Source organism: Rhinichthys klamathensis, unplaced genomic scaffold (genome assembly GCF_029890125.1).
Source record: "Rhinichthys klamathensis goyatoka isolate OS25496 unplaced genomic scaffold, OSU_Roscu_1.1 h1tg000635l_1, whole genome shotgun sequence".
Classification (NCBI taxonomy): domain Eukaryota; kingdom Metazoa; phylum Chordata; class Actinopteri; order Cypriniformes; family Leuciscidae; genus Rhinichthys; species Rhinichthys klamathensis.
Window position 1 is genome coordinate 280,029 of NW_026607081.1, and position 27,472 is coordinate 307,500.

At 41.0% G+C, this 27,472-nt stretch overlaps 4 protein-coding genes and 1 long non-coding RNA gene across 6 annotated transcripts in view; 1 reads left to right on the forward strand and 4 right to left on the reverse strand.

Annotated features, from left to right (window-relative positions):
* Positions 1-2,297: 2,297 nt before the first annotated feature.
* Positions 2,298-3,450, reverse strand: LOC130076215 (uncharacterized protein KIAA0408-like). Its single transcript, XM_056241216.1, has 2 exons — positions 3,120-3,450; positions 2,298-2,630 (listed from the first exon to the last, which is right to left on the reverse strand). The coding sequence occupies exons 1-2, from the start codon at positions 3,294-3,296 to the stop codon at positions 2,427-2,429; spliced, it is 381 nt and encodes a 126-aa protein (XP_056097191.1). The 5' UTR covers positions 3,297-3,450; the 3' UTR covers positions 2,298-2,426.
* On the reverse strand, positions 3,319-9,214 carry LOC130076254 (uncharacterized). Its single transcript, XM_056241277.1, has 6 exons — positions 9,097-9,214; positions 5,106-5,341; positions 4,335-4,745; positions 4,151-4,218; positions 3,452-3,990; positions 3,319-3,371 (listed from the first exon to the last, which is right to left on the reverse strand). The coding sequence occupies exons 2-6, from the start codon at positions 5,247-5,249 to the stop codon at positions 3,319-3,321; spliced, it is 1,215 nt and encodes a 404-aa protein (XP_056097252.1). The 5' UTR covers positions 5,250-5,341; positions 9,097-9,214.
* Positions 9,215-9,320: 106 nt separating this feature from the next.
* LOC130076214 (protein SOGA3-like) lies at positions 9,321-17,115 on the reverse strand. 2 transcript variants are annotated; one of them, XM_056241214.1, is made up of 7 exons: positions 16,983-17,115; positions 15,599-16,304; positions 13,823-14,047; positions 13,498-13,656; positions 13,340-13,405; positions 11,684-12,916; positions 9,321-9,587 (listed from the first exon to the last, which is right to left on the reverse strand). In XM_056241214.1, exons 2-7 carry the CDS (start codon positions 16,277-16,279, stop codon positions 9,321-9,323), a joined length of 2,631 nt encoding a protein of 876 aa, XP_056097189.1. In that variant the 5' UTR covers positions 16,280-16,304; positions 16,983-17,115. The 2 variants fall into 2 exon arrangements, with proteins under 2 accessions (XP_056097189.1, XP_056097190.1); XM_056241215.1 differs by having other exon boundaries at positions 9,446-9,720.
* Positions 17,116-17,345: 230 nt separating this feature from the next.
* Positions 17,346-23,935, forward strand: LOC130076231 (uncharacterized). Its single transcript, XR_008805618.1, has 3 exons — positions 17,346-17,441; positions 19,216-19,461; positions 23,731-23,935. It is a non-coding gene; the product is annotated as an uncharacterized LOC130076231 (long non-coding RNA).
* Positions 23,936-24,112: 177 nt separating this feature from the next.
* The window catches only part of elovl4b (ELOVL fatty acid elongase 4b), a 15,711-nt gene continuing 12,351 nt past the window's right edge, over positions 24,113-27,472 (reverse strand). The window contains exon 7 of the mRNA XM_056241248.1: positions 24,113-24,480. Coding sequence (XP_056097223.1) covers positions 24,205-24,480 — 276 coding nt within the window. The 3' untranslated portion in view covers positions 24,113-24,204. The remainder of the gene's footprint in view (positions 24,481-27,472) is intronic.

Consider the following 27,472-nt stretch of genomic DNA (forward strand, 5'->3'; position numbering starts at 1 on the left):
TAATTGTATCTCTCTCTCTCTCTCTCTCTCTCTCTTTTTATGTAATGTACTGCAGCAGGAGACACATGGCAAGACATCTGAAGGGCTCCTTACTGGTTGTCTTTCCTCTCTGACATCACAGATGTGTTACTGGGCAACTCTTACACATTCAAGCGGTTCCCCATACACTTCTACAACAGCAGGTGACACTGGCCGAGATGATCTGAGATCAGCGTTCACTTACAGAGCTTTATATAGCCAAGTTGTCTGTGTTCTGCTGTCCAGGATTAGACATTGGTAATTCACCAATTGCACAGAGACGTCTTTGATCATTCCTTTAGTCATTTGCTAAGGCATCGCTATTGCTATTGCTTCAGTTTACAGCTTACCTCAGAATATATAAAAGATTTAGCTCTTTGGTCTGCAAGTAACTACTCAGCAATGCCCTAGCTGAAGAAACAACTTTGCAACCACTTGACAAACATCCTGGCAAAGAGTTTTGTTTGGGTAAGCAAAGCACCACTCACACAAACATCAGGTTTTCAAGGATGCAAAGATGGTGGTTAAGGCTCAGGGCTGGTAACCAGAATGATGCTGGTTTGAACTCAGCAAGAAATGTGCAATGAATTTAATTCCAGGTTACTCCAGTCCTATAATCACAAGTTCATGTGGCGTGCTATGAAGACCTCACATGTAAGTTGTGAACATCTATCTATATATAAAGACCTCATTAAGATACTGCTCTGTGCTTCAAGGGTGGTGTTATGATGAAGGGAAGCCGTTATTGCTCATTTACAGGTTCAGAGTGAGACAAGAGAGAGATGCCCCCTGGACATCACACGTCCCCCTTAGCACCGACACGTCTAAGATTTCTGGCACCAAAACAACGTCACGCTTCCTATTTCAGGCACAGGTGCAACATTTCAGCAGCGGGTCGAGTAACCGGGAGAGCAGGGCTCAAAGAGAGAGAGCAAAGCTCATAAGAGTAGGCTACATTAGGACCCTGAATGAGGAACAGGACACTTCCTAATAGCTTTTAGTAACGTAGGATAAAAGCAATGTTAATACTGTTTAACAAGGAGATAATTAAAGAGGGGCTTCAATGTTGGCATGAAGCGTCTTATACTGTAGTTTGCTTTGTAGGAAAATGAGTGATGTAAGACGAAAAATGTACCCCCCGGTTGCCACATTCTCAGGAAACTATACTAGATTTGTACATTTCTGAACAACATGCCCTTGGACAAGTTGCTGAGATGCTACTAGGATATTATTGGTGGTTGCAAGTTTGTTGCTATGTAATTATTAGGGTGCTCAGAGTGGTTGTTAACACATTGCTATGTGGTTGTTTACTGGCTTAAAGTCAAAAGAACCCACTCCCAAGTCCCTAGATGACTCGGGTTGATCCATAAGTTGCCTGTTTTATTGTCTTCCAGGTGAAAATCAGCTAGCCAGATGACAAGGGAATGTAATAGCACGCTGATCAGAAAAGGAATATTAGTGCAAATATGAGCAATCGCCACTAAAATAAAAAACAATGAAGTGTACAGAGTCTAAAGTTCAAGCGTTTCACTGACTCGTCAAAGCACTTGCGTTTATTATACAGAGAAAGAAAAAAAAAAGAAAAAAAGCATCACGTTTTTGTAAGGATCATATCACAACATTAAATAAACATTCCGAAGCATTTCTTCATTATAATATGGTCAAAAGATATCATTTACTTTTCACAGATGTTGAACTTAAAGGATTTTTTTTACAAGGCTGGAGAATGCAGACATGTTCCCGCAGAAAGGTGCCATGCACCACGTAGTTACAGTCCACGTCAGGCGCAGTCAAATAAGGCTTAAAAACAATTATGAGCCCATTACAACCTCTGTATGTCAATATTATGAAGCACTAATGCAGCACTGAAATGGACTTTGACAGAACATCAAAACATTTGCGCACGCCTTTACAGATAATGCATAATAGATAAGGCTCAATAACTCCATGTTGCCATGTATGCTTAAATATGTTATGCGTGTTGCATACATGCTTATATGGTTACAAAAAATGCCCTACATGGCACCCAAAGAACTGAACCGTACACAAAGCACTCAGGAAAATAGAAAAAAATAGTAAAATAATAAAAAATGTAATGAGAATGACAGAAAGAAAGGAAGAGAAAAAGGCAATGAAAGGTTCATAGGCACAGAAGTTCACCAGGTCAGAGAATTTCCACTCGAGTTTCCTTCCAAAGCAACAGCGTAGAGTTGAATGAAAACAGTATCCTTTTGAAGTTATTTAATGAAAATATCATAGGCCATCCTAGCAGGCTGCAGTACGGTACTTTGAAGTTGTGGTGGTTATATACAAAAAGAAGATCATGTTCTACAAAAGGTCAAAGGTTCGTCTATTCCCTTTGGTGAAAATGTCCTTTTATGTGTCCATTCAACATTGCTCTATCCTGGTCACATGATCACCGTTTCTGTGTGCCGGGAATATGAATTCAAGAATTGTTTGGCTTTAAGGCCAGGGCTTGATGGGCAGGATGTGTGGGTGATTTTGCTTGAGGGGGTATGGTTTGCCCACCTGGATGGACGGCGTTGATTGGCTGGTCTAGCAGGACGGGAAAAATTGCTACTGCTGGGGGCAACAGATGACTCGTGGTTGACCTGGAGGGGAAAATATTTGAATGTAAATATCTTTGTGCATAAATGATCAATACTTGGGTGAATATTCTTGCATTTTATGTACCAATATGTTGTCTTTAATTGGCAGGTTAGAGGAAACGTAAAATAAAGTAGTGTAAGGTAGAGAGGGGAGAATGGGATCGGGAGCACTACAGCTCAGAGCAGGGTTCCTCATTCCTGGTCCTGGAGAACCACTTTCCTGCAGAGTTTAGTTTCAACTTTATTTAAACATGACTGAAGTAACTAATCGAGGTGGTTGGGTTTACCTGAATTTAATTTAAAAATAACCGGAATTTCCCAATTGTGTTGGAGCAGAGTTGGAACTAAACTTCAAGAAAGTGGCTCTCCAGACCCAGGAATGAGGAACACTGGCCGAGAGCATGTGCACTACCATTGCACCATCGCTCAGACAAGGATGAATATTGCATTGTAATTTAGTGTGTGAAGATCACATTTGAATACCCTCTTTACCTGCTTGGTGTCCAGTTGCTGAGTGAATGTGGCCCTCTGAGTTCTGTTGTTCTCTATTTCCATCATTTCTAGAAGTTGCTCCAAGTTGTCATTTCCCTGTCTCTTCTTATCAACACCAAGCCCTGTGTGTATCTTACTGAAGTTTTGAGTTCCTGCTGCCAGAATCCTCTCCACCATCTGGTAGTCAGACAATAGGTCCTCACCCTGGAAGCCTGCTTTGTGGGTTTTTGGCCCTGGAGGCGCCTTGTGATACTTCGATTTAAGGTGAGACTGTGATGGGCTTAAGTTATATGCCAAACCATACTGTTCAAGAGTACTACCACCCCTCCCACTGTCTCTGTCTCCATTCAGGAGGTGTCTAGAAGGACCAGCTGCCCAAGGCTCCTGGCTGGACTCCAGTTCTGTTACCAGTACGTCACAGTTTGCAAGGCATTTCTGGACGGGCGCACGTGTGGATGCCCGCTTGGCGTCAAACTTGCTCTGGCAAATAGGAGTGCTGGTGTGCCTCGGAGTTTCAGTGGAGACAACGGTGGTCACAAGACCATCCTCTATCAGGGTTTTTCCCTCGTTCTCCTGCAACATGGCACCAAACTTACGCAACACTGATGGGCTGCCAGATTTCCTGTCAAGCAAGAGGCACTTCCTGTCAGGTTGTTGTGATGACTCATGGTAAGTGGAACGAGGGGTTACAGGAGAAGCATCTCTCTGTCTGATTGCCAGTTTGGAAGCTGAATTTTTAGGGGGAAGCTCGTTTGATGAAACTGGGTCTTTCCAGCTAACATGGCGGGCTTGGGAGTCATCCCAACTTGATTTCTTGTTCTTGTTGTTCTCAGACTCCTCAAACTCATCCAGAACTATACATGAGGCAGTCCTGAAGTGAAAAGACAAATCAACCAAAATCAATCAAAAGTAGTCACAAAAGGGAATTGGGCGAACACTTATAATCGGTCAATCATCCAACAAGAAACATGCATGATGATAAAACAAACAATAGGATTCATTCTGATAAATTGAGATAGGAAAGGCTTTACCTGTTTGTCACCAGGCTAGTCTTCATGCTATCTTGATAACTGTGTGTAACTGGATATACCTTGGGGTTCTGATAGCAAAAAGAGGGAGATATGGAATATAAGAGGGATATCAAAGGTACCAAATCCTTGGGGTTTAAGAGTCTAGATGAAGGATAGATTGATAAATAGTGTGAGAGGTACTCACTGCATTTGGATTTCCAAGATTCCCTAAGTTCTTTCCAAAATGCGGGCCCTGTTGGAGATATCCATTGAGGATGTCTAGGGTGGCATCTTGCCTTTCAAGATCATGACAACTGGCAGGATAATGGCTGTCGTTGCTCAGGGACTTAAGTGTGTAATTGCTGGAGCCATTATAGTAATCACTGGGGTGGTGAAACCCAAGGCTTTGCATAACTGAACGATCTGCTCTTACTTCATCGCATTGACGAATTGGGAGGTTGTTGTTGGGGTGACCATGGGGTTCGTGATAACCATTGGCCTGGTGTCTATACTGAGAGTTGACAGGAAGCAAAGTAATGTCCAGGCTTTTGTTGTTTGTGACATTGCTTGTGCTGCTTTCGCTGGCTTCTCTTCGTGCTTTGACCTCGTTGTACAACTGAAATACATATCATAATATTAGAGACAAACTCAGCAGCTGCAAAGCATGATTTTTTGTTTTTGCCAACATGAAAGCAAATGTTTCAAATGCACAAGTCAGCAAATACTTCTGGTATAATGTGTAGACATGCAATTCTTTGCTTTCTTCAGAAAGGGGTCAGTGGGAAAGAAGGGGGTTATTTGCTTACCAGTGCTACTGGATCTTTTGGCATTGTTTATAGTCAAATCAGAGCATCATATTTTTTATGTTTATTTACATCTTTAAATAAGGATCGGAATGAGTTTCTCTCTCTCTCTAGATATGGAGATGGATTCTGTCACACTGACTGGTGTCGCTGCAGTTGAAAGTTTTTCTCACCTCTTCAATCTTCCTCTGCATGTCCTGTAGCTGATCTTCCCATTCCTGCATCTCGGAGTCAAAACTATCAAGCAGGTCAGCTCTCTCTCCACCCCACACACAACTCCTGGGCTCCGGCCCACAGTGCAATTCCAATGCGGCCATTCTTTTGCACTTGTTTGTCTGTGCTCAGAATATTATGCTGCAATTCCTGAAAGGTCACTGGAGTGACCACATTGGCAAGTCCACCAATACCTCTATGAAGACAAAAAAGACATTCATCATTGAGAAACAGCCTATTGATTATTTAGAGTACTCTTAAGTAAGCAGAGTAGTTAAATATCTCAAGTAAATAAATGAATTCTACTGTGTCAACTGTGGATTGCTTTGCAGTTCAAAGGTGTTATGAGTCTAAACATTAGTGAAGTCTTCCTGACTGTATTGCATTCAAGTAGACTTATGAAAGGAAACAAAATCCCAGCTATTTGCTCTGGACACCTGCTTTAAAACTTTGACTCATTTCTATATGCATTCCCTGTCCTTCAAACCAGCCCTTAACTGTCAAAATTGTCAGCACGTTCTTTACACACCAACTTCATTAGACATGCTCAAGTTACCTAAAGGGACTTCAGGGATTCTGAAGTCAGTTTTATAACATGGACAGTCTCCCTGGGGTAACCTGATCTCTCTTGATCAAGGGCAAAATAGTAAAGGGTAATTGGTTGCCCCTTACAAAATAGGAACCTACACCTTACAGCCAGCTTAAATCTTTAACTATGAAGTAACACCACTTCTTTCGGGATAGGGATGAGGTCAAAGTTCCAAGCAAGTGCAGAACCCTTTACCCGCTTGGATGAGCTCAGAATAGTTGCATCCTTTCCGTGGTAACGTCACTGAGTTTTTCTGTAACACATCTTTGATTTACGGCAGTGATTTAGGGATGGACTTTTCTACCATCAAGGAACATGACACCCAGTTTAACTCATGAAATTGCCAGAATGTACCACCATATGACGTAGGCATTGAGGGATATTTATACCCTTTGCAATTATGTGTCATGAAACTAAAAAGACATAGAGTAAGTGTGTACCGGTTTATATTACAACATGCTTATATTAATAATCATACTACTAATACCGTATTTACATACAGTTCCAAAAAATATTTACATATTAGCAAGTATATGCACTTATCTATATTACGTATGCAAATACAGTAATACTTTAAGTGTGACCAGTGTGGCTGCAAGGTTCTTAATGTTGTTTAACATTATCAACCCAAGTGAAAGATCACAGAAAAGTTAAAAAGCTTCTAAGGAGTTACAAGTAGTAGTAATAATTTCCTACTTTAAAGGGTTTAAAAGAGGAAGTGTCTGGTCTGTTCTTGTCTACAAGCTTTCTTAATCCTTACCAGTTAAAATTATTGGTTCCTCCGGTAATTCCCTCTCATGAGCTTGTGATGAACTGATGCTCCAGAATATGAGTATGTTGCTCAAGTACAGGTTTGTCTCTTAAATCAAGATCACTCTTGTTTCAGTAGCACCTCTTCTTTTAAAAGCTCCTGCACTCGAACAGCATGTAACAGCGCAAAAGACCCCGGAGTCTCATGCCCCACGGCGTGACGTAAAAGTCCTGCGTGTAGGATCTTAAATGTTTCCTCTGTCCGGAGCTCAGGGGTAAACAACTGTAGTCCTGAGGGGGCCCCGGGGCTTTATAGTGACTCTAAGTATTTACCCCTGCGACGTCAGACCCACTAGGTATCCGGTGTCATAATGTCAGATTTATTCCAGCATTTGTGGTCTCCATGTAAGAGACTGTCGTCACCGACATTCTAGGTTAAAGTTACAAAGGCAGAGGGAGAGTGTTTACATGGCTATTTTAAAATGCCCAGTTCTACCCCACCTCTGTGAAACTGTTGCTAGTCTGCTTTTAGGACTTGGCAGATTGCAATCTTGTGACTCTTATTCCAGTTGTTTCGATTTCTACTAATCCTAACAGGCAACTGGGCTATTTGTGACTCTCAAAACACTCTGTCCATTTTATTTTTAAGATACCACCGGACAGAATTAGCGGATACTAAGTGTGCTGTCCGCGGTTCTTAATGGGCGCCTCACGCTGGTATTTATTTGACACATGTGGCTGTTGTGCAATAAACAGTCAGCCGACAGTTCAGGCCTAATATTGGCCGCTGACTCAAATAGTTTCCAGGCACAATAATGCAGAAGGAAAACAACAAACCAGAAACCTCGGAGAATGGAGACAGTAAAACTGGCAAAACCGAAGATGTATGTTTGACTGTTTTTCACTAATGTTACTTTCAGCTGGCAGGAAAATGAGAAGCAATGACTTTTCCAAATTCCAAAAAGAGACTCCTTCTAGAAAACAGATGAGTAGCTGTTCTTTAAGTTTAATTGTCTTAACCTAGACCCCTCTAAACCAAAACAAAACAAATGTGTTTTTTTGGTGATCCAAATAAATTGTGAACCCAATGCTTCCATAGTTATTTTTTTTTAGCAATTATTTAAAGGGATATTTCTGGAAAAATTCTGTCATTAATTACTCACCCTCATGTAATTTTAAATCCGTAAGACTTTCGTTCATCTTTGGAACATAAATGAAGACCTTTTTGATGAAATCTGAGAGCTTTCTCCATTGACAGCTGCGCAACTACCACTTTGATACTTCATAAAGAGATCGTAAAACTAATCCATATGAATTGAGCGGTTTAGTCCTAATTTTCTGAAGAGACTCAATCGCTTTATATGATGAACAGGTTTATTTTAGGCTTTTATACACATTAACATTGATCAGCGAACATGAACAGAAGCTCAACCGAACCTGCTTGACGTGCGAGAATGAACCTCATTGGTTCTTGCAGAAGCTCAAACGTGCTGCGTAACACGAGAATGAACCTCATTGGTTCTTGCAGAAGCTCAAACGTGCTGCGTAACACGAGAATGAACCTCATTGGTTCTTGCTGAAGCTCAAACGTGCTGCGTAACACGAGAATGAACCTCATTGGTTCTTGCAGAAGCTCAAACGTGTTGCCTAACACGAGAATGAACCTCATTGTTAATTGCAGAAACTCAAACGTGCTGCGTAACACGAGAATGAACCTCATTGTTTCTCACACGTCAAGTGAACATGCTTGAGCTTCCGTTTACCACAACTGATGTGTGAGTTGATCAATGTGTAAATGTGAATTAAAGTCTAAATTCAATCTGTTCATCATATAAAGCGATCATGTCTCTTCGGAAAATTTTGGACTAAACCGTTCAATTCATATGGATTAGTTTTACGATCTCTTTATGACCTTTTTGAAGCTTCAAAGTGGTAGTTGCGTAGCTGTCAACAGAGGGACAGAAATAGCTCAGAATTAATCAAAAAAGATCTTCATTTGTGCTCAGAAGATGAACAAGTCTTATGTGTTTGGAAAGAAATGAGGGAGTGTAATTAATGACAGAATTGTCATTTCTGGGTGAAATATCCTTTTAAATACTAAGGAACTTACTAAGGAACTACTGCCGAAGACTTGAGAAAATTCGGGTCTGTCAACAGAGATTAAAACTGGAGATGCCAACAAGCTAAATAAACTCATAAAGAAAGGAAGCTCTGATGTTCAAACTGCTGATCATCATGAGTAACCCCTCCATAATATACTTGCTGGCATGAGGAGCACGTTCAGCAGGAGACTGATCCTGCTCTGGTGCAACAGAGAGCGCAACAGAAGGGGCTTTTCGCATACTGCTATCATGTACATAAGCACTTTCCCACACCCAAGTCACAGATGTTATTTAGCTTATCATATAAAACCTTTTATGCAACATTTGTGCTACAATTTCCTCAGGTTCTTGTGCAAACTTATTTTTTTCTATTTATCTATCTATGCAAAACTGTTGTTCTTGTGATTAAAACAGATGATTCCTAGTTCCTACCTGTCATTTATTGTCTATCCTTCCATGTGTATGCATGTCCTCTCTGACCGTACTATTGAATACCATGTTCTAACTCACCTTTGCATGCTTCTAACAGGTAATCATTCCAGTTGATGTATCTTAAGAATGCAGTGGCTGGCATTCTGGCCAATGTGGTCATGTGCTCCTCAATGGTAAATGCAGTTGCATATTTCGTTGCAAGTCTTTGGTGGCAAAGCAAGTGTCAATGTGCCAGATAGCCTCAATGAAAGAAATGTCTTCTGGGTAATGTAGTTTCCAGTGCCTCAATGATATTTATGTCTTCACTTTGACAAATGCATGTAATGTTTTTCATGATGTATAACAGTCTTTCTTTGCAAAAAAAATTCATCTCGATGATGTGCCTTCCAATGGCAGCCGTATGTTTGTAATTTGGGTAAAACAGCCTCCAGCGTTTTGGAAATTAAGGTTTTGCAGACTTCTGTGCTTAAGCGTGCTGTCTGTGCTTGGAAAGTGACTGTCCTGTGATTCTCCAACCATGGTGACATACACAACATTGACAAACAAACGAAACAAAGGGCGAGACTATGCTAATGAGTGGACGGATGGAGATCACAGGACAAAAAAGAGGGTAAAAAGAAATACAAGTTTAAAAATGGTGGCATAAGAGAGTGAGGAGAACAACACTAGAATGAGGATGAATAAAATGATGGGCTGAAACATCTGGATGAATAACCGACAGGATTAACGAACATGCATTAAAAAACAAGGGTGTGTGGGAAGACAGGATCAGAGAAAGAGAGAAAGGTTAAGATATTATAGCCATTAACATTTTCTATTTGCATACAGTAGTTTACAAAAATCTTGGCAAATCACAAAACTATGCTTTGTTATTTTGCTAAATGTTAAAAGCAGTCAGGCAATGGACTCTCTGTTAGCCAATAGTTTGGCCAAAAAAAAAAAAAAAAGTCATAATTTACTCACCCTGTGATTATCTTTTTTGGTCAAACTTCAAATAGATTTTGTTTGATGAACAGATTAAGATATAAATTATTATTCACTGAAAATATTCATTTTTTATATTTCAATTTAGCTTTAATTTATATTTATTTCAGTTTTAGTTGAAGAGATTTTAGTACTGCAACTTAAACTTTCCAATTTTCGTTTGAGTTTTTCATCTAATATTTATGTTTAATTTTATTTAAACCTTAATTCAACTAACAAATATGCTCTGCTGTAAATCACATCTCATTTGTGTTTTGCGTACATTTCAGTAAAGTTTTACATCCGTAACATCAAATGTCATTGGTTCTGGCAAGCCGCTTTTCCACTGTTGGGCCAGTGCCAGCCAGGGCTAACAGGGTGCTGGGTGGGGCCAATAGCCTCGGACCTCCAGCACCGAGTCCAAAATCAAGTTGCATTTCCACTGTCGGCCCAGTAGCTCCGCAAGCGCTACCCTAAAACCCACACTTAACACGCCTCCATAGAACGACGTTACACAACCCCACCATTTCTTCAAAATGGTAATTACCATTTCACTTAAAAAGAGAACACACACACATTCACTTGCGATCACAGGAATGCACAAAACAACTCCATTAAGGCTTTTAATTCAAAAGGCTTACACATTTATGAAAATATTTATAAAACGTCACATTAGTGAGCATTTCTATTAATTTTCCATGAAATTATGCGATCTGAGGAGGTTTGAGTGATCTCTCTCTCTCACACTATATTGTTATCCTTTCAGCCAGAGCAACAGAGGGAGCTCACGATACAGGAGTTATTAGTTATGCGAGTTAACTGGAGTGCATGTTTTTAATGACATGGCGGATGTATTAGTATGTTCTCAACAAAGGCAAAGGGAAGAGAAAGATAAAACATTAAACCAAATAAACACACGGTTATAATCATATATGATTTGTCTACATTCTTCAAGCAGTCTCTGGTATTTTTCATAAACATGTATTTATTGTCGAATGGTTAGCATAAGTAGCCTTTAGCATCACATATAAATATATTTCTGCCTCATACGGTGATCAGAATCCCCATCGGATCACACGAAAGTTATTTCAAACACTCCAAAATTTAGTTTTGAGCTGAAAATTGTTTAAAATGTCTTTAATGTTAAAGTTGGTAGCCTGATATAATAACATTGGAAATGAACAGCGGTGTTGACCGTCTCCTAAACTCTGCCTTTGTTCATGACCATTCCTCAAGCCCCAGTTGGCTAGCTTTGGACCAAGGTATTCGGTGGGCAAAACCCCCCGGCCGTTCGCCCCAAGGAAGCTCGATCAAGCCTTGGAAGTGACAGTGGAAACGCGACTATTTATATGGCACGCACTAGCACACCCGCTTTTGGCCCAACAGTGGAAATGTCAAACTTGGTGTCATGCATCTTGACGAAAATGAGATTTTCAGTGAATAAAGTCCCTAACTTTTTATCTATTCCTCACTCAAAGGTATTACTATGGCTTTAGGAGACTTAGTGCACGATTTGTACAGACTACTTTTATTATGCTTTTTTGTCCTTTTAGGAGCTTGACATCCCCTGGTCACTCTTAAGCCGAAGAAAGAGAATCATGAGGGTGAGTAAATGACAGAATTGAACTGAACTATACCATTACAATGTTGTAAACATTCTTATTGTGCTTCACATAGACACACAGACTCTTGCCAGACTCACAGATAATGGTTCTTCTGAATCTCTTTCCTCTGGTTTTGGGACTTCAAGTCGGTCTATAAACCCCTGTAGCTCCTTCCTGAAGGCCTTCATTTGAGCGTTGATGCGGTAGAGAAGCTCGTGCTCCCTGATCCGGCCACCATCCTCGTCATCTTCCATACGGCTGAAAAGATCCCCGTTAGATACGAACACCCGTGCCTCTGCAATGATGGTACTGGTGTCGGCTATGAGCCGATCAATGGTTCGTCCCAATCGCTCTGCTTCGGCACGGATGTCAATCATCTGTTGTCTGTCCCGAATGGAGCGCGAGAGGAGGCGGGCGGATTCTGGAGAATAGAGAGAGCGAGTTGGCGTGAGGCACCGAGCGTTGCGGACTTCCTCAGAGTCGCTTTCTCCTCCAACAGGACCCTCGCGTTTGCGATGGGGAGGAAGACGAGAGGAAGACGAGTCTTCATCGCTACCTCTACGCCCTCCGACTCCAAGACCAGTGTCGCTCTCTGCGTCACTGTCCCGTGGCGTGACGGCTAGGTGAGCTGATAGATCATACCGTTGCATGTTGGAAAGCAGCACACGGTTCTCGTACTGCAGCTGCATCACTTTCCCACTCAGTTCATTGATCTGCTTCCTCGCTGCCTTCAGCTCCTCCTGCAAGGCCTCGGCTTTGGAGCTGTCTCCTGCTAAATTGGCGGCACTCATTGCATTACCACCCGAGGCATGCCTCGTACCCTCTTTAAAGCGCAGTTTGTTCAGCTCACATGTCACTCTCTTATTCTGTTCCTCTACATCCGCCAGGTTCCTCCGCAGAAGCTCCGCCTCATCCTCCACCAACTGCAGTTGTTGCCTCAGCTCCGACAGCTCCGACCCCTGCTCGCGCCCCATTCCTCCTTCGGCTCCGGACAAGCCCCCATTGGATGAATCTTCCCCTCGAAGATCATCCAACTCCGCCCTTAGGCCACGGTTCTCGACCTCCAATTCGACAATTTTACGTCCCAGGATGTTGGCCTCCTCTTCCACCAATCGCAAGCGGAGTTTCAGCTCTGATTCCCTTGTTGTGGGTGGGCCACCAGCTTCACCCTTTGGATGAGGGCTGTCCAGATCTCCATAGAAGGAACGATACTTCTGTAGTTCTTGTTCCAAACGGTCCTTTTCCTTGTCAATCTTGGCCATTTTCTTTCTCATTAAAGTAGCCTCCTCTTTAATGAAGGCCAGCTGGCATTTCAGGTCCTCGTTGTCCTCCTGTGGACAGAAGTGTTGCGTTAAGGTGCGGGACCATTAGCGAAATTTCGACAAGATTTTGCGGACAAAAAAAGGTCTGTTGTCAATAGTGTAGCGATGTATGAATCGATTTCAAAATGAAATTTGACTCGCGTAAAACGCGTGACTGCACTGAAATATTTCTGCTGTACATTCTACTGAAATGTCTGAATTTCGCCCCTGACATTTTGAAGAGTAATGGTAAATGTGACCATACCTTTACATGTTATGGTTTAATAAAATGTGTGTGTGTATGCTATCTTTTCATTCTCTCTATAGTTTACAATGCACTTCATATCTTTGCAAAAGGCTGCATAACTACTTGAGCTTGAACTTGAGCTTGTCACTTAAAGTAACAGTCTTCATTTGACCCAATACTGGTTGACGGCAGTGTTTTATCCTCACCTCTGTAGGAGTCTGAGTCTTCCTCTCAGGCTTTTGTGCATCTTTGCTTCCTCTTCGTTTCTGAGACTGGAAACAACAAATTTATTTGAATGCGATGCAATTAATATGTATTTAAACCTATTTAGATGTGCTGTATTAACTTGTGTTTGTATTCCTACTTCTTTGGCTTTGTCCAGCTCATTTTGCAGGGCCTGTTTGGTGACTTCCACCTCAATAAGTTTCTGTCTCAATCGCTCGTTCTCTTCTTCTGTCTTTGTTCGTTTCTCCTCCACGTTCTCCAGCTCGTGGTGGAGTCTCACAGACACATCCTTGGCAACCTGTCAGAATGGTGGTGGTGTGGCTTAGTGGTTGCTTTGGATAGAAGCATCAACTAAATGACAAGTTAATAATCAGATAGAAATTGTGCAAACAAGTCATTGGGGATGGGTAATTTATCATAGACCTTCTCTGCATGCCCTTAAAGATATAAACATAGGTACTTGCCTTTAAATCTTGCTCTAAGCTCCTTAGGAGGTCCTCGTCAATTTCTCCAGTTTGTGCATAGCGAAGTCGTTTGCGTTCAGCCTTGCGGAGTCTGTATTGAAGGATGCGGCAGTTCTTATTCGCTCGCTCGAGCTCACGCCGCATGTCTTGTAACTGACAGGTGTCCTCCTCATAAAAGGTGTCGCGCATCTCCTCCATCTCTGTCCGCATCTCCTCAATCTCATTCTGTGAAAACCAGTGTGCTCATTAGAGCTTTCTGCGCTCCAATTACTGCAGTTGCATTATTTTAATAAGCTGTACATTATTTCCACAAACGACATGTTTAATGAGTCCTTGGTTGAACATACAAATTATTGGGGGCGTATTTTGAATAAAACCAAGGCTGTTTTCATAACTGTATTTAGCTTTGTTCTAACACGGGCTAAATTGGAACAATGTTGCATTTCTCTCATTGTTCTGTTCATTTTTAGAAGGCAACATTTTTTAAATAGACCAAACTTTGTTAATAAAAGACACATAAGCAAACTGGGTCATCGTTCATAATGTTTATGTCCTGTTTATGTAGACCTATTTCCGATTTCAAGATGGATGGACAACATCTCTGCAGACTTATCATTGCTTTCTGCTTTCCAGAATTCCTATTTATCAGGTTGAACAGGAATCAAGATTGTGTTTGGAAAACAATATTGGCATGCTGAGCAGAGGAGTCATTAAAAAGCAATCAGTCATCAAAAAATTGACATGCAAACCCAATAATTTCAGGTTTGCTCAGTAATCAACATCACCAACATGTATCATTTATCAACTTTGCTAATGGTTATCTATCTATCTAAGAACTCTGTATGTCTATCCATCTTCCTCTGACTATCTACCTATCTATCTATCTATCTATCTATCTATCTATCTATCTATCTATCTATCTATCTATCTATCTATCTATCTATCTATCTATCTAAGAACTCTGTATGTCCATCCATCTTCCTCTGACTATCTATCTATCTATCTATCTATCTATCTATCTATCTATCTATCTATCTATCTATCATCTTCAGCTCTTCAAAAAGACTGTCTATCCAGCCATCTTCCTCTATCTATCTATCTATCTATCTATCTATCTATCTATCTATCTATCTATCTATCTATCTATCTATCTAAGAACTCTGTATGTCTATCCATCTTCCTCTGACTATCTATCTATCTATCTATCTATCTATCTATCTATCTATCTATCTATCTATCTATCTATCTATCTATCTAAGAACTCTGTATGTCCATCCATCTTCCTCTGACTATCTATCTATCTATCTATCTATCTATCTATCTATCTATCTATCTATCTATCTATCATCTTCAGCTCTTCAAAAAGACTGTCTATCCAGCCATCTTCCTCTATCTATCTATCTATCTATCTATCTATCTATCTATCTATCTATCTATCTATCTATCTATCTAAGAACTCTGTATGTCTATCCATCTTCCTCTTACTATCTATCTATCTATCTATCTATCTATCTATCTATCTAAGAACTCTGTACGTCTATCCATCTTCCTCTGACTATCTATCTATCTATCTATCTATCTATCTATCTATCTATCTATCTATCTATCTATCTATCTATCTATCCATCTATCTATCTATCTATCTATCTAACAACTCTGTATGTCCATCAATCTTCCTCTGACTATCTATCTAGCTATCTATCATGTTTTCATTCATCCATATATATTGTAGCATGATTAGTGTTTCATACATTTTCTCATGTATAACAAACAAACCTTAAGGTCTTCGTTTTCATCCTCCAATCTCTCGATCTCGTCCTGCAGGGCTTCATTCTGCTGTGTCACGGGCTCGTCTGCGGCGCTCGTGGCCTGTGCGGCGGGTCCCGGGCCCGGTTGCGTCTCGACCGACGCTGTGCGCTGCATCCTGCCGCTTTTCTTCAAGCGCTTGTTGATGTGAAACTGGATGAGCTCTGACTGCAGACAGCCTCCGCCCCAGAAGGCCGGTCCGCAGCCCACGTACTCTCCTCCCGCAGCGGCCTCTCTTTCCCTCTCTTCCCCCCTCACAACAGCACCGTACGAGCCGTCAGGCTGCGCCGAGGACGAGTCTCTGTTGACGCACGGTAAACGCAGCGCGCGGCGCGTGTCCGGTGGTGGAGCGCGATCAATCCGCTCCTCGGTTTCCCAAACCGCCTCAGTTTCAGCACCACGAACAGCTGCCGCACCTCGCACCCTCACTTCACGCGCCTCTTCTTGAGCCGCCTGCTGTCCCTCGCGTCCTTTTACGCCTTTAACGCCTTTTCCTCCGAGCTTCGACGCAGCGGGTGATGAGGAGCGGCTGCCGCTGGGTTTTGAGGCCGGTTTGACGGGGTTTTGTCCGGGAGACGGTCTCCTCCTCCCCTCGGTACTGTCCGCTGATGGTGGAAAATCCGCAGCGCCACTTGCGGCAGAGCTCATCATTTCATATCGCAGACCTCCAACAACACTTTTATCAATTTTATGACATTTAAGAGGGAAAAAACGAAATATGACACTTTGTTAGTGCATAATACAACTAGGTACATCATCACAGTAGGCCTATACATATTTATGGCTATAAATGTGTGTGTGCATATAATTTAATTAATAAATAAAATCCATAATATAAACCAATATAATCGAATTAGAACAGCAATTTTCTGCACTAAAAAATGCTGAGATGTGTTTCAACCGATGTTTGGGTAAAGAACAAAAAAAAAAAAGTAGTTGGTTGGGTTTAAAATTGTAAAGAAATGTAACCAACAGTTGGGTTTAAAAATGTAAAACAACGGTTGGGTTTGTCCATATGTGACCCAAACATGGGATGAAACAACCCAGTATTTGTTAGAGTGAAGGAGGACAAACCTCAAAAAATGTGAATTAATGTCATTTACAGATCGACCTAGGTGAGTTCTATGAACATTAATTTTTAAACACATATGTAGCTATGTGACAGTAAAGTTTCTTTTTACATCGGTCGCAGTAGACTTCCTTTCCTATAGCCTAACATGTTTTCTCTACTTTGCAAGTTTATAGCTTGTCCAAATAATCATAGCCTATAGGCTACTCTAATGGTTACATATTTGGTGCAGTCGTAATTTGAGTTATTCTTCAAGAACATTAAATTATCGCGATGGTTTCTTACCTGTTTATGAACTGTGTTCATTTGTTTCCTCTGTGAGTGGGATAGTTCCCCTTCAGCTCGAGGGTACCAGGCACTGCTTAGGCTCGCGAGACACTGACGTTTAATATTCATGAGGTGACGTCACTTAAGGAAGTGTGAGAACCTTTTCTCAAAATACTTTGTTTTATATAAATATAAATATTGGCCTATATAAACACACGGCAACACTTTAGTTTAGGGCTCAGTTCCCACTATTAGTTATTTATTAGCATGCATATTAGGATATTGACTGTTTATTAGGCTAATAGGCTTATAAAGGCCAACATATGCATGACCATATTCTTCATCTAGGTCGATGTATACAGTTGTGCTGTCCCTTTAAAACCCACGGATGAGGAAGACTGATGCTGCTGGAGTTTGCTGCTTTACAGATAAATGCAGCGTCATCCCACCGACACTATACAAGAATAGATTCAAAAGGTCAGTCTGCAGTTTGTGCCACAGTCACTCAGTCCAGTAGTCGAACTACAACAGACAATATGCTATGTACCTCAGCAGCGAAGGCACATCAAATATTTAGATTTTAGAGCATGTGCTGTTAATATTTTTTTTTTTTTTTTTTTTTTTTTTTTTTCACAATTTCTCAGTGCCCATAGTCTTGGTTAGGCTAATCGCTAGACTTGGTCTGAGATTTAAATAAATCTCTCTCTCTCTCATATGCAGTTAGCACTTTTACTATCACGTTTAATGAAATGCTCTAAATTGCACTGTTTAAATGTCAGTGAGTCACAAGTGAACCTCAGGTCATTTGCACTGTGATATCAGTTTGTAATACTACCTGTGAACACTAGAGAGCGCCGTCTGTCTATCTGTGTACTTGACTGGAAATAAGTTATGAACAACAGCAGTAGCATAACTTATTACATATTTTGAGGTCGCTGCTGTTTTAAATTCTGTGGTGAATTACAATATCTATCCATCCTTTTGCTCACAATTGCTTTGTACGTATGTCTCACAGACAGTAGCCTAATGAACTCAAAAGAATAGTACATATGTGTAGGCTACCATTTAGAAATGTTGGGTTGCACTTGCGTTATTGTGTATAGTCCATGATAGGTGGCTTTTTGTGTAGACAGACACAAAGAGGAGCCAATTATCTCAGGTAATGTATATTATCAGTGGAACAGGTTGAGAGAAAGGTGAAACCACTTTCTGTTAATAGGGCCAGTGGAAATCTCTGGCCTATTTGCAATCCGCTTACTGACAAACATCCTTGTTCAGAGAGAGAGAGAGAGAGAGAGAGAGAGAGAGAGAGAGAGAGAGAGAGAGAGAGCAGCAGCGTCATCCCACCGACACTATAAGAATATATGAGAGAGAGAGAGAGAGAGAGAGAGAGAGAGAGAGAGAGAGAGAGAGAGAGAGAGAGAGAGAGAGAGAGAGAGAGAGAGAGAGAGAGAGAGAGAGTAGAATGGGTTTGGAAAATAAAAATTTAAAGATGCTAGTATGAGTTAAACAAAGGCCTTTTCTCTAAACTATAATCAGTACAGTTAACTTGTAGAGTAAAATGTGTAAAAAGTACAATTTATGTTTATGTACTTGGGTTAGAGTATGGCTGTACTGTATCAAAATAATACAGTATCTGGAGTAAAAATCTAAATGTTTCAATGTATTTTGCACTCAAGTATTAAAGCTTCGGAAACAGAGCAGAGGAGATTTTCCCATGAAAGCCTGTCCATAATTAACAATGGTTATAATTAAAATGCACAATTTAAAGTAATTTTCTTTAAATCAAAGACTATGTTGCTGTAACGTATGAGAAGTCTTTTTGACAATAGCTGTGGCCATTTACATTTTTCATTGACATGGATTCTGTTTTTTTAAATCGCATAATTTAAAATATAAAATAATTTGAAATGCTTGTTCCCTGAGGAAGATGGCAAAAAGTTCAAATTAATTTAATAATAAGGCCACTTGTGAAATACAAATTAGAAATTTTAGGGAATAAAAGAAAACAATTTCCTTGAAAAAATTATTAAGAGATTACATTTCTCAGATTAAAAAGCATTTGCTTATTTTTTCCTGCATAATGGACATTTATTTTCTTATCTGGCTCACTATATAGAACATTTCTAGCTTTCAGGTGGATATATGCCTGTGAAATATTCCTATTGTCATGTCTAAATGTCATATTTATTGCATCCATCCGGTCTGTTTAATAGTTTTAGTTTGATACCAGTGTATGTTTCTCCTGCAGTGACCTGAATGACGCTACAAGCTCTGACGTGGATATAAGCTCTTTTACAGTGAAAGCCAATTTACGGCCTGATTAGAGCAGATCTGTCTGCCCAACCCCTCAAAGCTCTGGCCTGGGAGCTCCATCACAGCCGAAAGGACACTTAATTAGAAGTCCAGGAAGGAGAGAGACGGAGGCAGTGTGTCTGTGAACAACTAAGATGAATGTGACTGGGGCCAGACCTGTCATCCTGTCCTCCAATTAAAAGTTATTAGGATTTTCTTTCTAATCATTTGGAAAAGGGAACATCACATCTCTTCTAACACTTATAGCAAAATTGTTACGTTTAAAGGCCCATTCCTATGAGGAACTATAGCGATATTAAAGGGATAGTTCACCCAATTCTGTCATTAATTACTCACCCTCGTGTCGCTCCAAACCCCTAAGACTTTTGTTCATCTTCGTAACACATGGAGATCTTTTTAATAAATCTGAGTGCTTTCTGTCCCTCCATTGACAGCAACTGCCAATTTGATGCTTCAAAAAGTTCATCAAGAGGTCGCAAAACTAATCCATATGAATTAAACGGTTTAGTCCAAATTTTCTGAAAAGACACGATCAATTTGGTTCTTGCTGAAGCTCAAACGTGCTGTGTAACACGAGAATGAACCTCATTGGTTCCTGCAGAAGCTCAAACGTGCTGCGTAACACGAGAATGAACCTCATTGGTTCCTGCAGAAGCTCAAACGTGCTGCGTAACACGAGAATGAACCTCATTGGTTCCTGCAGAAGCTCAAACGTGCTGCGTAACACGAGAATGAACCTCATTGGTTCCTGCAGAAGCTCAAACGTGCTGCGTAACACAAGAATGAACCTCATTGGTTCCTGCAGAAGCTCAAACGTGCTGCGTAACACGAGAATGAACCTCATTGGTTCTTGCAGAAGCTCAAACGTGCTGCGTAACACAAGAATGAACCTCATTGGTTCCTGCAGAAGCTCAAACGTGCTGCATAACACGAGAATGAACCTCATTGGTTCCTGCAGAAGCTCAAACGTGCTGCGTAACACGAGAATGAACCTCATTGGTTCCTGCAGAAGCTCAAACGTGCTGCGTAACACAAGAATGAACCTCATTGGTTCCTGCAGAAGCTCAAACGTGCTGCGTAACACGAGAATGACCCTCATTGGTTCTTGCTGAAGCTCAAACGTGCTGCGTAACACGAGAAGGAACCTCATTGGTTCTTGCTGAAGCTCAAACGTGCTGCGTAACACGAGAATGACCCTCATTGGTTCTTGCTGAAGCTCAAACGTGCTGCGTAACACGAGAATGAACCTCATTGGTTCTTGCAGAAACTCAAACGTGCTGCGTAACACAAGAATGAACCTCATTGGTTCTTGCTGAAGCTCAAACGTGCTGCGTAACACAAGAATGACCCTCATTGGTTCTTGCTGAAGCTCAAACGTGCTGCGTAACACGAGAATGAACCTCATTGGTTCTTGCAGAAGCTCAAACGTGCTGCGTAACACGAGAATGAACCTCATTGGTTCTTGCAGAAGCTCAAACGTGCTGCGTAACACAAGAATGAACCTCATTGGTTCTTGCTGAAGCTCAAACGTGCTGCGTAACACAAGAATGACCCTCATTGGTTCTTGCTGAAGCTCAAACGTGCTGCGTAACACGAGAATGAACCTCATTGGTTCTTGCTGAAGCTCAAACGTGCTGCGTAACACAAGAATGACCCTCATTGGTTCTTGCTGAAGCTCAAACGTGCTGCGTAACACGAGAATGAACCTCATTGGTTCTTGCTGAAGCTCAAACGTGCTGCGTAACACGAGAAGGAACCTCATTGGTTCTTGCAGGAGCTCAAACGTGCTGCGTAACACGAGAATGACCCTCATTGGTTCTTGCAGAAGCTCAAACGTGCTGCGTGACACGAGAAGGAACCTCAATGGTTCTTGCTGAAGCTCAAACGTGCTGCGTAACACGAGAATGACCCTCATTGGTTCTTGCTGAAGCTCAAACGTGCTGCGTAACACGAGAATGAACCTCATTGGTTCTTGCCGAAGCTCAAACGTGCAGCGTAACACGAGAATGACCCTCATTGGTTCTTGCAGAAGCTCAAACGTGCTGCGTGACACGAGAAGGAACCTCATTGGTTCTTGCTGAAGCTCAAACGTGCTGCGTGACACGAGAAGGAACCTCATTGGTTCTTGCAGGAGCTCAAACGTGCTGCGTAACACGAGAATGAACCTCATTGGTTCTTGCAGGAGCTCAAACGTGCTGCGTAACACGAGAAGGAACCTCATTGGTTCTTGCAGGAGCTCAAACGTGCTGCGTAACACGAGAATGAACCTCATTGGTTCTTGCTGAAGCTCAAACGTGCTGCGTAACACGAGAAGGAACCTCATTGGTTCTTGCTGAAGCTCAAACGTGCTGCGTAACACGAGAATGACCCTCATTGGTTCTTGCTGAAGCTCAAACGTGCTGCGTAACACGAGAATGAACCTCATTGGTTCTTGCCGAAGCTCAAACGTGCAGCGTAACACGAGAATGACCCTCATTGGTTCTTGCAGAAGCTCAAACGTGCTGCGTGACACGAGAAGGAACCTCATTGGTTCTTGCTGAAGCTCAAACGTGCTGCGTGACACGAGAAGGAACCTCATTGGTTCTTGCAGAAGCTCAAACGTGCTGCGTAACACGAGAATGACCCTCATTGGTTCTTGCAGAAGCTCAAACGTGCTGCGTAACACAAGAATGACCCTCATTGGTTCTTGCAGAAGCTCAAACGTGCTGCGTAACACGAGAATGACCCTCATTGGTTCTTGCAGAAGCTCAAACGTGCTGCGTAACACAAGAATGACCCTCATTGGTTCTTGCAGAAGCTCAAACGTGCTGCGTAACACGAGAATGAACCTCATTGGTTCTTGCAGAAGCTCAAACGTGCTGCGTAACACGAGAATGAACCTCATTGGTTCTTGCAGAAGCTCAAACGTGCTGCGTAACACGAGAATGAACCTCATTGGTTCTTGCAGAAGCTCAAACGTGCTGCGTAACACGAGAATGAACCTCATTGGTTCTTGCAGAAGCTCAAACGTGCTGCGTAACACGAGAATGACCCTCATTGGTTCTTGCAGAAGCTCAAACGTGCTGCGTAACACGAGAATGAACCTCATTGGTTCTTGCAGAAGCTCAAACGTGCTGCGTAACACGAGAATGAACCTCATTGGTTCTTGCTGAAGCTCAAACGTGCTGCGTAACACGAGAATGACCCTCATTGGTTCTCGCACATCAAGCGAACATGCTTAAGCTTCCGTTTACCACAACTGATGTGAGTTGATAAATGTTTTTGTGAATAAAAGCCTAAATTCCATCTGTTCATCATATAAAGTGATTGAAATTTGGACTAAACCGCTCAATTCATATGGATTAGTTTTACAATCTCTTTATGAAATTTTTAAAACTTCATAGTGGTAGTTGCGTAGCTGATGAACGAAAGGCTTACGGGTTTGGAACGACATGAGGGTGAGTAATTAATGACTAATATCTAATATCCCTTTAGTGTCCACGACACCAACGTACGATAATGTTCTGTTTATTATAATCGTGTGCTGCAGTGTTTTATCATTTTCAAAGTGACTCCAACGTTCCTCTGTGTTGTTAATAGTTACTAGCTCGTTTTCTTTATAGTAGCTATCAAAACTTTATAGATATCGTTATAGTTATCATCCTTGGTGTAAATGGCCCTTAATGCTTAAAATTGAGGCGTGAACTAATAATAGTAATGCTTTTATTAGCAAAAGACGAGTAATTTGTTAGTAATTGAGTAGTGGGCCAACATATATACATCAGAGAGAGTGAGACAAGACAGAAAATGAGGTTGACATCCTGTTTATTTCATTCAGTTTTGTATCAATTGGTATATTCGTTTATTATAAGAGGAACATTGAAGCTGTACACGATGAACGTGATTTCACCAAGTACGACATTATCCTGGATCAACTGTCTTTGCTGATTTTATTAAGTGGGAATATAAAAGGGAACAAAAAGCTGAATTAGTGTAGCTGTAATGCGATATGACTTTTGCAAAAACTTCATAAAAAGCTACATGCACAAAGCAATAGATATTAAGGACACAAGCGTGTGTGTATGCAGTATGTGTCTAAATTTACATGTGAACAAAAACATGTAAAACTACCTGAGTATAAAGCCATGATAGCATCATTACTGCATGCATTCTCAGGAACTCGTTTAGTACAGGAAAATTAAATGAAACATATCTAATGTAAAAGTATAAACCCACCAAATATAAAGTGATTTTCTTTGGTAGAATTGTATTGCCCCTTTAAAAATCGCCTATTTGTAATAACGGTCACCAGAGTCCTTAAACGCCACTGTTTCACTACAAATAAAGATTCAAACAGACAATAATTATAGCTATAAAAAAAATAGCAAATGAAAATTTGCGTGATTATTCGCACGTGTTATGGAAGTGATTCAGTCTCGCATCTTGAATGACTCCATATCACTTGTTTCAGGATTCAAGAGTGTGAAGAAAACTGTCTGCGACTGAGACCAGAGGAAGGACATGTGAAGCATCCAGACGAGCCATTTATGTAAGAATCTTTCATCAGCTGCCTATATATATGAGATAAAAACTTTATGAGAATCAGCTAAGTTTCTGTTTCAGTGAAAAAGCATATATATCTGTCATTCTGTGATGATTATGAACATCTCAAAGTAGCTTGCTGGGCGTCCAGATTCGAGCATGCCACAATGGACATTTTAGATTATAAAATTTTCACAAGTAGCCTAAACATCAGGACATGAAAGTGACGAGAAAGTGACATCACACAGAATTGGTTGCGTTGTCCCTATAGTTTGAAACACAATGAGCAAGTTAACCAAAACAAAGACCCATTTCATTTGTACAATTACCAAACAGTCTGTAATGGTTGAGGTTACATGGGCATTCTTGAACACCATGAGACCCAGTGTTTCCGTGTTTCTTTTCAGTCATGTTTTCCTTTTCCTTTCTTTTGTTTCTTTCCGTTTTCCGTGACCTCCGGTGCCTTACTGGTGCCATTGGTTGCTGTGTAGACGCCGTTGACGGCAGATTTGGCTGACTTGAGCCGTGGCTGGCGGCGGTAGGTCTGGTAGTAGAAGTTGGCGAACAGAATGATGAACGTGACGGCGTAACCGATCAGAGCCCACTGCATCCAGGCCGGGAACGGGCAGTCCGTGTAGAGAGAGTGTGTGGCATGGCCAATGGTGACGTGGAACTGGATCTAAAAACACAGCAAACGGGTGTGTTACAGGAATCTGCAACTTTGAAGACTTCTTTGATTGCTTCAAGTAGCCTAGAACAGTGGTTGCCAACCGTTTTTTTGTCTGAGACCCCCTTTTTCCCAAGAATATATTTTAGGGCCCCCCTTCACATTTAATGATATTATCGCTCTTGTAAACTTGCAGCAAGGATGACAAAATATGTTTTTTTTTTTCAAACAAACGGTGTGTTTATGCATAATAGCCTATAATATTGAAAATACAATAACAAAAACATCAGTAGGCCCTTAGTTGGCCCTATTTGAAATGCAAAAACAAAAATATTCACACTGGTGTGTAGGTAAAAAAAAGAAAGAATATAGGCTATTACTAAATGACTGTTGTCTGGGGCCTCAATACTTGCATGTTATTTGTGAGGCTTTATTTTTTATGATTTTGGCGCTATAGCGAGCGATAATAAACTTGCGTTTGTTAACAGAATAATGCGTCTTTCGGAAGAACATTGTAGCCGGAACTACATCTCTCAGTGTAAGTCTATGACGAATCACGCAGGTACTGGGCTACTCCGCAGCGGCAGCGATCCGAACCAGTGTAAAATAGTCCCAATGTAAACACTTTTTATAGGTGTACCATAGTGGTTCAGGATAAGACAAAAACACGGATTGGAAAATGGATTCATGATGAACTCACTCATTATATACATTTTGTAAATTTTGAACAGAAAAAAGTTAAGGACTTTTATTTAAAGTAACACCAGGTTACTTTTGCTCTCGGGGTGGGGTCCCCCTACAGTTGGGAAACAGTATTGTCCTCTAGACCTCTACTACTGTCGTAAACTCCGTCATCCTAAATGCACGTGCAATTGTTGACAAGACAACCGTGATAGCCCTGAACACTGTAGGAGGAGGTCACATGCAGGTGTTCTGCTTGCGTCGCGTGTGAAATGTCTTCATCCCAGGTACAGTGGCATTTCAGCATGTCATATGAATATAATTTCATGGGTTTTATTTTTTTTTCTAACGACAAATGATCGCGATGATCACATTTACAAGCCAGCGTCATTATAGTAGCCTAGTCTATTGGTTACCGTTTTACTGAATCTATATGATACTTCAATGCAATGTTTGAGTGGTAGATAATAACCATATATCGTCAAAATTATAATATCAAGCTACCAATAAATGAATCTGCAAATTTTACAAATCGATTTGCATTATAGCTTGAAGCAAGACAAATAAACAAATATTACAGACATGTTAGGTATCCTAAAATATGATTTTGTACATCTTATATATTTACTTGCAAGAATGTAGCCCCTACCGAACTTGTACACGCCGTTTAGACATAGGCTTTCATTTGATTTTTTTTATATATTTTTTTTTGCCAAGTCCCCATCGGTCGGGCACCCCTCCTCCTCCTTCAGCTCACGCCAGCGAGAAAAGGCTGGCCCAATGTTAATCCTCATTCTGCCATTAACGCGATTACTTTCTCTTTTTCTCTTTTTGCTTTGCTCCGATAAAACCTTTGCTTTCTTGTTTTTCTGTGCTGCTTCGGCCATGACTATAACATTTGGCTCGCACGTCCTATTTTAAGGAAGTGGGGGTGGTGGTGGAAGTGACGTATATGCCGTAAAGCAGTCGAATTTTGTAGTTCTCTTTGTTCGCCGGTTACTACCCGAAACCCGAAGTTTAAAAGTACGATTAAAAAATGCTACAGACCCCGTCAGGCTATGGCAGACGTGTCATTCAACCTATTGTAAGTCGATGTACCATCACAAGAGACTTGGAAGTATATTATGAAGGTTGAAAAGTTACCTGGTGTTACTTTAAAGGTATTGTACCTACGTAGGATTTTTATAAAAAAAAAACTCTTTTCCAAATTTGTTTAAACTTTCTGTATATATCAATGCATAATTAAAATGTAAGTACTCTGAAAAAGAAAGTATAAAAATCGAATGTCTGTAGACCTCTCACGACTGTTTTAAAGACAGCTCATTATTTCCATTCACTCCACCCCCTCCCTTCTGGTCTCCTTCCAAAGCCACGCCCCCAAAACACATGAACTCGTGACTCCGACCGCTGAGCTAAAGACGCATTATTTACCTGAGACGAACGGAGAGGAAGGAGCGCAGTGCATGTAGTGACATCATGTCAACTGTATCATTATGAAGATAAACAAATAAGATGTATTTTAGTACTCACTATCAAGCTAGCATATTGATATCGGTAAAGTTTATAATATATATTTATTGATTCGCTAACGAGCTAGTTATCTATAAGGCAAAGCTAAAAACGGGTTGCATGATACACGTTTTTCCATTGCCATCATTTACACTGTGATGAAGATGAATTTCGTGTAAGATTCATAACATATATGGTGTTCTGCATGTAAGAGTTTCCATGATGAAAGCATTGTTGACTCTGATAATCACTCTCCAGAGACAAGTACCGCATCGTCAGCTCGAGGACAGATAAATCGTTGTTTATCCAAAGACTTTTTGTTCATTACCTGTTCTAGTAACGTTACTGTCTTCCTTTTTTTGGCTGGTTTGCCAGCGAACTGCATATGTGAATTTTGATTGGTCTTTCTCTGCCATTGTTTTGCTATTCCTAGGTTCCGTGCCTCTTGAATTCCTCAAATCAAACGGGTACGCGCAAGTAGTCAGGTCCTGTGTGGCAAAAGGGTGGTTGCCATGGTTGCGAGGGAGTGACAGTCGCCTAAGCAAATCCTTTGTTTCGTCCCGGATGGAAATAATGAGCTGTGTTTAGTGCAGATTAAACGGTCTAGAGTCACTCGATTTTTATACTCTTTTTTTCAGAGTACTTACATTTTAATTATGCATTGATATATATAGAAAGTTTAAACAAATTTGGAAAAAAGTCTTTATAAAATTTCTACCTACAATACCTTTAATGCTCATTGCTCAAACCTTTCAAAATATGACGCGACCCCCCACAGAGCTCGCTGAGGCCCCCTTGTGGGCCGCGACCCCCC

What these genes read in the sequence shown, in the direction of transcription:
- LOC130076215 (XM_056241216.1), bottom strand. Translation starts at nt 3,296, where the DNA reads ATGGTGGAGAGGATTCTGGCAGCAGGAACTCAAAACTTCAGTAAGATA. An exon ending in AGCAACTGGACACCAAGCAG is followed by an intron (nt 2,631 to 3,119) that starts GTAAAGAGGGTA and finishes TTTCCCCTCCAG; the next exon opens with GTCAACCACGAGTCATCTGT.
- LOC130076254 (XM_056241277.1), bottom strand. Translation starts at nt 5,249, where the DNA reads ATGGCCGCATTGGAATTGCACTGTGGGCCGGAGCCCAGGAGTTGTGTG. An exon ending in ATCTTGGAAATCCAAATGCA is followed by an intron (nt 4,219 to 4,334) that starts GTGAGTACCTCT and finishes TTTTGCTATCAG; the next exon opens with AACCCCAAGGTATATCCAGT. An exon ending in ACTAGCCTGGTGACAAACAG is followed by an intron (nt 3,991 to 4,150) that starts GTAAAGCCTTTC and finishes TTTTCACTTCAG; the next exon opens with GACTGCCTCATGTATAGTTC.
- LOC130076214 (XM_056241214.1), bottom strand. Translation starts at nt 16,279, where the DNA reads ATGATGAGCTCTGCCGCAAGTGGCGCTGCGGATTTTCCACCATCAGCG. An exon ending in GCTTAGAGCAAGATTTAAAG is followed by an intron (nt 13,657 to 13,822) that starts GCAAGTACCTAT and finishes CCATTCTGACAG; the next exon opens with GTTGCCAAGGATGTGTCTGT. An exon ending in ATTCAGAAGAACCATTATCT is followed by an intron (nt 9,588 to 11,683) that starts GTGAGTCTGGCA and finishes TCCACTCATTAG; the next exon opens with CATAGTCTCGCCCTTTGTTT.